The 11,792-nt window shown below is 38.7% G+C and overlaps 1 protein-coding gene across 1 annotated transcript; it reads right to left on the bottom strand.

The window, feature by feature from the left end:
- LOC140125681 (olfactory receptor 2C3-like) lies at positions 1-5,530 on the bottom strand. The gene is made up of 2 exons (XM_072144547.1): positions 5,511-5,530; positions 1-919 (listed from the first exon to the last, which is right to left on the bottom strand). Exons 1-2 carry the CDS (start codon positions 5,528-5,530, stop codon positions 1-3), a joined length of 939 nt encoding a protein of 312 aa, XP_072000648.1.
- Between the last annotated feature and the right edge of the window lie 6,262 nt (positions 5,531-11,792).

Here is an 11,792-nt window from a genome sequence, read left to right as displayed (position 1 = left end):
TCATTTGTCTGACCTAACCTTTTTTTTAGTTAAGTCTACTAATGCTCCTTTCACATCTTTGTTCCTCAACGTGTATATCAAAGGATTTAGCATTGGGGTTACAACACTATAGAACAAAGTGGCCATCTTGTCTTGGTTCGCCACGTGAGTTGATCCAGGTCTCATATACATAAATATTATGGTTCCATAAAACAGGGAAACAACTATAATGTGTGAAGCACAGGTGGAGAAGGCCTTCCTCCGTCCTACTGATGTTTGTATCTTCAGTATGCTGGAAATGATGTAACCATATGTAATGAGGATAAGAAAAAATGGACCCATCACCACCAACATGGCAAAGAAGAAAATAACTGTTTTATTAACAGATGTATCTGCACAGGCCAGCTCCAGGACCGAAGGGACCTCACAGAAAAAGTGATTTATTACATTTGGACCACAGAAGGGCAACTGCAATGCAAGGACTGTGTGTACAATGGAGTTTACTATGCCACCAACCCAGGAACCTGTCGCCATCTGAAGGCACAAGGTGGGATGCATAATAGTAGTGTAGTGTAATGGGGCACATATAGCCACGTATCGGTCATAGGCCATTGACAGCAAGAGGTAGCACTCGGTCCCTCCTAGAGAGAGATGAATGAACATCTGTGTGGCACAACCATCAAAGGATATCGTTTTTTTCACTGACAAGAAATTCATGAGCATTTTTGGAACAATACTTGTTGTGTACCAGATGTCCAAAAATGACAGATTTCTCAGGAAGTAATACATAGGGGTGTGAAGACGGGAGCTTATACTACTGAGAATAACAATGATTATGTTACCAATGAGAGATATAACATAAACAGATAGAAATACAACAAATAACAGTATCTGAATATCCCTGTTGCTGGTCAGTCCAAGTAGAATGAATTCTTCCACTCTCTTGTAGTTAGATAGATTCAATCCAGTGGAAGTGTTGTGTAAAGTCATTGTGCCCCACTTTCCAATATGTAACACTCAATAGCCTCCTATAGAAAAGAAAAGCAGCAATCTGAATAAGATGTTTTAGATTTATAGTGCAGTTCATACAGCCAGTTATATAATATACATATAAAACCAGATTTGTATTGACAATAGCAGATTTTTAGTTTTACAGAAATAAGTGAAAGAGGGAATTAACCTTATTATTTGCATGACTTTAGAGGGATATGAACTGAAATAAATAGATTTTAAAGGGTTTACCCACAAAAGAAGGTTCTCTAAAAATCACTTTGTACCATTTTGTAACCATTTTACTCAGTTTTTTACTTCTTTTGCTCACTACTACAACAACTCCTTAGTGTAAGATTTAGCTGAACAGTCACATGTCATCATAATTTACATACAGACTAGTATCATGTACTAGTAAGATTTGCATGTAATTTCTCATTACTTATTAGTGGGTAGCGTTGACCTGGAGCTAAATGATTATGGTCTTGGCAGTACTGTTAAGCATATTAACCCCCTGTTTCAACTCACATGCAGAATTTAAACCCTTGATGTATCAGAACCCTTATTAAACACTAAACATATTAAACACAACTACAAAGAAACCTTATTGCCTTAACACGTCCACTCCCACTACAGCTGTAGCCTACAGTAAATTATGGCAATTAAAGTGTAGGGCAATTATCTTTTTTAGCCACTTACGTGAGGAGGTTGACAGTTGCTCATCCACAACTGTAGAACATTAATAATTAGTAGTCAGGCCTTGGAGCATTCAGGCATGCAGTGAGCAGGATCAGGAAAGGGTTGAAGAGGGAATCTGTCAGTAATGTTAAGAGGTGGGTTGCAAGCACATTCAGAGGAGCAAGCAGTGAACAGCAGTGGGAAAACTACTCCCCAACCCACCCTACGGCACAAGACCTGCCCAACCATAGATAAGAATTTATGGTTGGATCCCTGGGAAACCAGAAATTTAAACAGAAAGACTAATGGCCCCAGTTGGTTTGAAAATAATAAAACAGACTATCTTTACATCCCTCTAGTGCTCTGCAGCAGTGTGGAGCTGTCCATCACCATAGTGCTGCCATAATAATAATTATAATATGTAGTACAATGCCCCCTTAAATAGCCTCAAGACTGTGGCATTTAAAAATAAAACAATAAAAGTATTACTCGTTTACTGGGCATTTTTTGCTTCCTCTTCTCTTCATGGCCTCTCTTTTACATGGCTTCCAGTAAAGGACGCAGTGGTGGTAGAGAAACTTTACCTGCTTGCTTCTCTTACACTGAATTGTATTTGTGCATTTAAGAACTGCATGGAACCACAATCTGCCGTCTGGCAGTGTACAAGCCCAACCCTTATATGACTCTTAGCTATGTGACTCAAGAGGAGGAGGCCAACATCAAGTGCTGGCGCATGGAGCATCATTACTTAAAATAAATCTTCCCTCTATGTTGCCCAGTCGATATGATATTCACAAAGATGATACGTCCTACAGTAAGATGGTACCAGAGGCAGTACAGGAAAACACCAGAAACTAAGTTTATTACAAACTACATTTAGTGCTTTTAGCCCTTTTTCTAGAAATTGGAATTTTTGAATTCCCTTATATGCCCTTAAAGAGTAACTATCATAAAAAAACACTTTTGATATGCCATAGGGCATGCAATTTAAAGCCCTTCTGCAATTGGATTAGTTACTTATATCTTGCTCCATTCACTTCTGTATAGCAGTCTTTCCCCTGCTATCAGCCTCTGTCAGTTGCCGTTGCTATGGACATTATGTCTTTTCTACTGAGTATGAAGTAAGAATGTACGAAGTGAGAATGTACATGTTAGCCACACCCACTCTCTCCCTGCACTGCTTGACCAATCTGTTTTTCCTTTTTTTGGTGCAGTTAATAGATTTGTCCCTAATTTGTGACTTTTTGGGGCTCAGACTAAAATTCATCACATAGTGGTTTTCAGTCTCTGCTTGTTATTTGACGTTGTGAATGGGTGGTCTGCAGATGTTTGCACTGTATCTATCTTTATTTTGCGTCTAAAAAATCGCATCTAAATGCAAAAACTCACCTACTCTGAGCAGGTGCACTCTTTTCATTACTGGATAAAAAGGTTTATGCTTCACAAATTACAAATTAACTCTATGCAGTAGCATAATTTAAAAGTGTAAAATCTCATCATACGATTAAATAGCCTCAAGAACATACTTCATCATTTTTATAGGATGTCATATTTTTGAGTAGGATTATTGTCAATCTTAATGTGCACATCTAAAAATGTTAGCAGACTCCATTTCCTATACATTATAATACAAAGGCAGATTTATTTAAGCAAGACAACTTATATATTTTTAACATATATTTAATTTTTAGTCTATGTACTTACAATTAAATAGATAGGATTAACCTAGATAGAATAAATGAGGAAAACATGATTATTTGTGATGTGCTGCTAGTTTGGTGTTTAGGCGAAAACTGGAGCAAAAAATTACTGCTACAAAAAACAAAGAGAAGTTGCTAAAACAACAAAAAAACTAAATCTGGCCCTATGTTCTCTCCATGTCTCCAATCTGCCCCATCTGCTGTGCTGCAGTTTTAGATAAATAGATAGGTACAAAAGACTGATGGATAAATAGACAGCTGGATAGATACCATAAACATGATAGATAGATGCAATACACAGATAGATACAATTCTGAGCGACTGAGGCAAAATAGTTTGAGGAATGATTTCCTGGGACACCTGGAGCAGAATTATGGGTTTTTTTGTTTATTTTTTGCTTAGAATGACGGTTACACTTTAAGTTCTGCTAAAGTATAGAAGGTAGATAATAACCACAAAGTCTAAGAGATCTCTATAAAACGTGGTAAGTTTTAGTATATATACTACTGATACAAATGGTACAAATTTTTGTTTGAAATAATTCTATTTTTTTGATTTCACAATATTGATTACGTGTCAGGATTCTTAGAATCTCCCTGTCTAGGATAATGCTGTTAACTAGTACAGCACCATTCACTTCATCAGACAAAACAGCTAAGTAGATGGCATACAGGAAGATGAACAAATCCAATTAAGGCAAACAGTCCTTGTTGTCAAATATTATAGTTTGCTTTTGCCTAAATATTGTAGTTATATACAGTTTGCCTAAAGTACAGTAAATCTACAGTTTGCGGAAATATTACAGTTTGTCCTTGCCTGAAGACAATTCAATATCATAAAATATCGTATTTTGGTATTTAGTATAAAATGTAAAAGTATCTAAAAGTAGGATAATAAATCACAGAATATAGAATATAGCAAGGTATGTACTTTGGTACAAGGTACATTGATGTGTTAGCTGCATACTGTACATTAGCTAATTATACTGAGGCAGCTTTTATTATGTTTGCTGCCTATTGATGCATTTGTGGTTTTCTGAATAATTTTATTAACGATTTTAATAAGTCAATAAAAAGAACTAAATTTTTAATTTATTTTAGCATGGTGGTTGCTTAACTCTTCTAAAAGTCTAGGTCACATTAACATTCAATCATCAGATGGAACTTAGGATGAATCCAATAACCTACATCATTCACCACACTATAATGGGGTCTGCTGGGTATCTGTTATTGTATCCATCATTCTGCCACACAAAACACTCCTGCATGAAGAATTTTTGACATCTTCATTAGATGGAGCCTATGATGCACATGAGAAAACATGCTTGACACTATATTAGTTCCATTTTACTTTACAAAGAGCTAAAACTGTTTACAAAGAATATCAGTGCCTGATAGTTACCTGTAATAGTTGTAAAATAAGGAATTTTCATTAGAATGATCTTTCTTTATTTCTTTTAATAATATTATCAGTATAATGAGTGCGCTCCATTTCTGGATAATAAAGCAGTCTGCTGACAGATGGATTTCAGATTCAAATCCTTATATCATGTGCAGCTTTGTCAGATCAGCATTAATATGTCCTTAAGGTACTGTAACATGTCACTTATAAAGTTTTCACAGGTACACAAGGGATTATGTCCCACAACTCAAACTGAAAAGTGAAACTTCTACAACAGGTTCTTGGAAACTTTATCGTCCACACATTGCTTAGATTTTACTTATTAAAAACCTCTTATAGGTATATGTGATACAAAGTCATTCAGTGAATAGACAAGTATATGAAACACAACAGAGAGTTTAAACAAAGAAGTTGTATGCATTTTAGTTTAAATATAAATTATTTTTAATAATATAGTCTTTTATAATACAACTAGTGATGAGTAGGTTGGTTGAAATTTGGTTTTCCGGCTGTTGTAATCAGTTTTTTTGTGCTACAGCTCATTCAGCCTCTTCCATATATGGTAGTTCTTTTGATTGGTCATAGAGGGTAAATTCCACGTACTATCTTTTTACATTGAGGTGGCTACTCATTTTATCCAAACATTGTTGTTTTTCTACACTGTGGATCCAAAAGATCTAGAACACACTGAGGCTTATTTACTGAGGGTCCCGTGGCCACATTTTTGTCTTTTTGGGGATCGTACTGGGGATTGTGTCGCACGCAAACATATTTTGGCGCATCGGCGGTGGCTTTTACATGACAGAAATCGGGGAGGGGAGCGGACCGCCGGACAATCCGACGGATTCGGACTAAGCATGGAACTTAACATTTAAATTTGTGTCACAAGCCAAGCACTTACATGCACCAGGAAGGAGAAGGTGAACTCCGGCGGACCTGAGTGGGGAAGCGACACATGCAGGATATTGGGCACAGCATCTTCTTGAATCGCAGCAGATGTGCATTCCGGTCGACACTCCAGATTGGGGATCGCGCAGGACCGGGTAAGTAAATGTGCCCCGTTGTGATTTCACTGATTTTGGCACTGGAAAATCCAGGTGCCCTCACCAACCAGCTTAAAATTTGGTGGGATTCTACAGCATTGGAAAACTATTGTAATAAAAAATGATTCCCAGCTGTCTCTGAATCAGGAAGTTCCCCACTGGTGGATACAATGGGGCTCATTTACTAAGGGTCCTGCGGCTGCACTTTGGTCTGATAGTACGACGATTTCCGATCTGCGTCGCATTTAGCAGAGGATTCTTGTGCAAGCCATTGGATTTTGGTGCACCGGTGCCAGCTTTCATATGGCACAAATCGAGGGGGCGGGGTGTCAGACAATCCGACTGATTTGGACTAAGCGCGGGATTTAACTTTGAAATTGTGTCGCAAGCCAAGCACTTATGTATCGGAAAGAAGATGGTGAACTCCGGCAGACCTGAGTGGGTAAGCGTCAGGATACAGGATATCGGGCGCAGAGTTCATCCTCATTGGACATTCCAGATCGGGGATCGCGCAGGGACTGGGTAAGTAAATGTGCCCCAATGAGTCCTTTAAAACAGAATGGAATACTATTTTATCAACTTGCTCACTAAAATTAATGGAACTAATAATCAAAAAGGAAGAAGAATTGAAAAACATACAAGATGAAATTGATCAACTACAACATGACCTACAAATGTTCTCTACTTGAGAACAATTCCTGAATTCTCAACAAAAAATATAGTCCTCTGGCTGGCCTGAAAATACAAATTATACACACTAAGAAAAGTAAGTTTAATTGTGATCTGGAAGACTATACTACAAATACAGTCTGTCCGTAACCAGGTCAACAAAACTTCAGATTATGATCCATTCTTAAAAGAAAAACCAAACCAAATAAATCCAAAGGAAGGGTTACTTTCTAATCTTCTGAAAATGATTCAGGTGGCAATACCCATATTTCGGATACAGAATCAAATTTACCTACCAGTATCAAACCCACATACACTCCAAAAATGGGAAGACAACCACTTTACAGAAATATAAAAGAGCCAGCAGAAAACATAGAAAATGATGCCAGAACTTATATGACACATCAAACGAAGAAGTAATTAACAAGAAGACCTCAGCATCATCTCTAAATTTCAAACATTTCTCTACAGTTTTGGACCATCCCAGTGAACGCATTGCCATGAAACATTTAAAATCTAACCACAACATCATCATACGTCCATCGGACAAGGGAGGGTCCATCTCATAGACCTCTGTAAAACAAGCATCCTAATTATTCTATTTGATGACAAGTAATAAATCCAAAGTTAGTTGGGGTGTATGAGCTGGGCTCCACACAACACACCCCCAATATGCAAAAAAAAACCAAAAAATTAAATTTCTGTGTGCATAAAATTATATAACCAAAGGCACAGCTACATGCAAATCATCTTTATTATGTGAACACAGACACAAATACATTAAAAAAAGGAGTAACTGGAGTAACAGACAGATAAAACGGCAAGCACTTCTCTGGTCTATGTATGGTCATACAAGAAATAACACTGAAATAGTTATAACATAAATCAACCGCTCAAACAGGTTGAAATCCAGGTCAGGTATGCAATATACATATAAAGCCCAATTGGGGTATAACCACAGAAGCATGAACAGCACCCTACTAGATGAAATATAAAACCTGCAGTAGTGCATAGATAGAAATGTTTTACCGACCAAGAGTCGTGTGAATCGCTTCGTCTGGGGGAGTAAATCACTTGCCCTTCTTGCCAGCATCCTAGGCAGGTAAATCGTCGGTGATGGCGTTATTCAGTGTCTGGACCCTGGTCTTAGCGGAGCTCCAGTCGGAGCCTCCTCACCGCATCACACCTAAGCTACACCCCCCAACATAACCTCCTTTATCTTTATATCTTAATGAAATTCAACATTTAACATTTTAATAATTCTATATTTTAATAATAAAACGTCAATTCATGTCTGAAATTCATCCATTTAGGAAACTTGGTATCAAGAACAAATATCCAGTAAGCTTCTCTGTCAAAAACATTTTTACTGTAATTGTAGAAGCGTGTTTAAACACAATGGTGCAACCATAGGTGTCAAAAAGGCATTGTTTTCAGTTTTGTATATTTTTTTAACTTTTTTGTGGTTTTTCCAATAACAGTTCCCTTCTTGATCTACTTGATGCAATTTTGTTAGCTCTATTCTAACAACCTCTTTTTGATAACCTCTTCTCAATATTGCTTGCTTCCCTTTCAAAGTCCAACTGGGAACTACGGTTTCTTTTAGATCTAATCCTCTCCACCACAGGTATCAAGCTGATAGAATAATGGAGGCATAAGTTACAGGTATGCAAAATGGTATTACGAGACACATTTTTGCAAATATTATTCGTTTTAAATTAATTTAATTGTTATTGAATTGTTCATTTGAGCACATGAAGTTAATTATAGCACAAGACAATACTAAATTACTGTATATCGACAAAGAAATAGAGAGTATCAAACAAGAGTTAAAAACAAAAATGGAATATATGGCGATGGTTGAGACAGAACAGAGGATTGGTTAATACTATAGAGGAAACTATATCTGAAACTAAAAAAATAAATTTCCCGAGGGATCTGTTTGACTATAATCAAGATCAAACACATTGGTCACATGTGGATCGGAACTGTATGCCAGGAAAGTCTTGTGAAAATCATCTTGCTGGGTGAGCAGTATACTATTCCCTTTTTTTATTATTTCTATTGCTCAGTGTGACTAGGAATGGTAGTGGAAAGGAACACTGTATGATGCTGTAAATTCAAATAGTACTAGGAATCGTACTGTAAGGTAGCAATGTTGCAAATAGCACTAAGACTGATACTGTAAGGTAACAAAGATGAAAATACTATTAAGACCTGTAAACCATATGTTTTCTCCAAAGAAGACACTAGCGCCATTTTCAAGTTTGAGGCGACCACAACTTTTCCTTGACCTGGCCATTCAGCTAAACTAAGCAATCTTGGGAAAAGAACCTTGGTGAGAGAGGTATAGAAGAATCCCAAGATCATTATCGCTGAGCTTCAGAGATGCAGTAGGGAGATGGGAGATGGTTCCACAAAGTCAACTATCACTGTAGTTCTACATAAGTAGTTGTTCTACTACTGTTTGGTGTTAATTTTAAGTGGTTTGTGTGGAGGAAACCAGGCACTACACATCACCTGCCAAATACAGTCCCAACAGTGACTGGTGGTGGCATCATCAGGCTATGGGGTGGGGAGGACATGACAGCTGGAAAGTTGAACGCAGCAAAGCGAGATATCCTTGATGAAAACCAGAGTTGCTGTGGACCTCAAACTGGGCTGAAGCTTCACCTTCCAACAAGACAATGGGGGTCATTTACAAATGGCCTGATTAGCGTTTTCCCGACGTGTTACCCGAATATTTCCGATTTGCGCCGATTCCCCTGAATTGCCTTGGGATTTTGGTACACGCAATCGGATTGTGGCGCATCGGCGCTGGAATGCACGTGATGGAAATAGGGGGGCGTGGCCGAACGAAAACCCGACGGATTCGGAAAAAACGCCGCATTTAAAAATAAAGTGTCGCGAAACTTGCACTTACCTTTACTAGGAATAGGCCCGTGAACTTGAGTTCATTTCGGTGGACGTCGGAGGAACTACCTTAGTGAATCCCGGCCGGACCCGAATCCACCGCAGAGAAAGCGCCGCTGGATCGCAAATGGACCGGGTAAGTAAATCTGCCCCAATGACTCTAAGCACACAGCTAAATTAACAAAGCCGTGACTTCAGAACAACTTTGTGACCATGCTTGACTGACTCAGCCAGTGCCCTGACCTAAACCCAACTGACTATCTCTGGAAAGAAATGAAAATTGCTGTCCACCAACGCTCACCATTCAACTTGAGGGAACTGGGGAGGATCTGCAAGGAAAAATGAAAGAAGATCCCCAAATCCAGGTGTGAAGAACTTGTTGCATCATTCGCAAGAAATCTCATGGCTGTACTAGCTCAAAAGGTGCTTCTACTCAATACTTAGCGAAGGGTCAGATTACTTATGACCATGTGATATTTCAGTTCTTCTTCTTTAATAAATAAGCAAAAATATCTACATTTCAGGGTTTTTCTTCTGTCAAGATGGGGTGCAGAGCGTACGTTAGTGAGCAAAAAAAAATCCTTTTTTAGTCTTACCAGTTGGCTGCTATAAAACCAAGGGCCACATTTATCACTTGTTTTTTCTGTTGTTTTTGCGCCTTTTCGTTTAGGCGCACCGTTTTTGCGCCATTTTTGCGATTAAACTTCAAATTAGCCACGCAGCTAAAATAACCACCTTTCCCTCATCTATCATTCATTTCCAGATGTTTTGCTGCGCCTAATGATATTCATCAAGGGCGACTTTTGCATGTAGGCGCAAAAACGGGCGCAAAAACACTCCAGCTCGAAGGTGGCGTTATCTGAGAAGAAAGCACTGAGCCCCTTTGCAGAAGAGCTCATTTCTAGCAGCAGAGCTCAGCCAGACACTAGGACAGTGATGGCGAACCTTTTAGAGACCGAGTGCCCAAACTACAACCAAAATCCACTTATTTACCAGGAAGTGCCAACATGGCATATCAAGCAGTAACTGCTAACCAGTAACATTGCTACCAGTTCTTCTACATCATTCAATTGCAATGGCTCTCCTAAGGCCACCGATACAGTTGAAAAAGGGTGGGCAAATAAAATCAAACGATCATTGTAGCTTCTCTCCCGGAAGAATGGTGGGTCAGCAGGATGACCTCTAAAGACAATGCAGTTCTGTCAATACCTTCTCACTTTTCACACTGTTTAAAACAGCCAATGAATTGCAGCTTTAAAATAACGCTGACAGCAGCATCCCTTAAGTTGCTTGGGACTGCATGAAGATTTGGTGGATTTGGTCCCGGTGAAATTGGAGCGATTGGCTTGAGTGCCCACAGAAAGGGCTCTGAGTGCCACCTCTGGCACCAGTGCCATAGGTTCGCCACCACTGCACTAGGACATATAATAGATACAATTAGATACACTGAAGACAGTTGCTGCAGACTCTATTTACAGTTCATCACCTTCTATTTACAAAATATTCTGCAAAACGCTGAGCTCAAAGCAAGAGCAAGAGAAGTTTGCACAAGTTTGCAGAAGCTTGCAGAAGTTTGCAGATACTACAAACTAGTGTCCCCCATGTAATTCTGCACAGTGTCTGAGGGGGATACTGTGCAGAATTACAGGGGTGCAGCAGGAGACCAGCACTGGGGGATCCCCTCCAGGAGAAGCCCCTGCTGAGGAGGTCACTGGGTGCAGGGTGTCACACACCTGGGTGCTGCTGTGAGTGTTATCTTCATTCTGGGCTGTGGGAGAAGCAGAGAGGAGCTTGTAGCAGGATCACATGTAAGTGCCCGAATCTAACATTGCGCCTAAACTGCGCCTAAACTGTGTTAAGGTAAAGTGATTAATAAGAGGCAGAAAATATACTTATCACAGATGGTTGTAGCTTGTGATAATTCTGGCAAAACAGTGCGCCAGAATTTAGGCGCAACTACTACACTTAGGCGCACAAAAGTGATAAATGTGGCCCCAAGAGTGAAAAATTTAAAAGGGTCTAAATATTTTCCGTAGCTATTGTATGTCTGCTGGTGTAGTAGTTATCCCCAGTTGTGCCCTTACTTCTTTTGTAACTCTACTACTATATGGTTCTCCTTTTTATTATCTGATTTTACAATTAATCCAATAACGTTGGTGTTTTACATATAATGTGAAAAGTGCTGAACTTGCAGTAAACTCGGCGTAATGATGAGTAATAAAATGACAGCTTTAATCAATTAGTTTATTTTTATTCTATAGAAATTATGTTTTTTTTCTTTCTTATTTACATAATGTAGTTTATCTTGGGTACATAAACATCATAAATCACCAGATGAGAAAATATGAGTACATGAAAAGAGAAGCATCACAAATCCTACACAGGTATAGGTGTAGTGTTATACAACTATTGTAAAATC

This window comes from Engystomops pustulosus, chromosome 4 (genome assembly GCF_040894005.1).
Source record: "Engystomops pustulosus chromosome 4, aEngPut4.maternal, whole genome shotgun sequence".
Lineage (NCBI taxonomy): Eukaryota > Metazoa > Chordata > Amphibia > Anura > Leptodactylidae > Engystomops > Engystomops pustulosus.
Note: the sequence above shows the minus strand (reverse complement) of the source record. Positions and strands in the feature narration are given on the sequence as shown.

What these genes read in the sequence shown, in the direction of transcription:
- LOC140125681 (XM_072144547.1), bottom strand. Translation starts at nt 5,530, where the DNA reads ATGCGCCAAAATATGTTTGC. An exon ending in ATGCGCCAAAATATGTTTGC is followed by an intron (nt 920 to 5,510) that starts GTGCGACACAAT and finishes TAACTACAAGAG; the next exon opens with AGTGGAAGAATTCATTCTAC.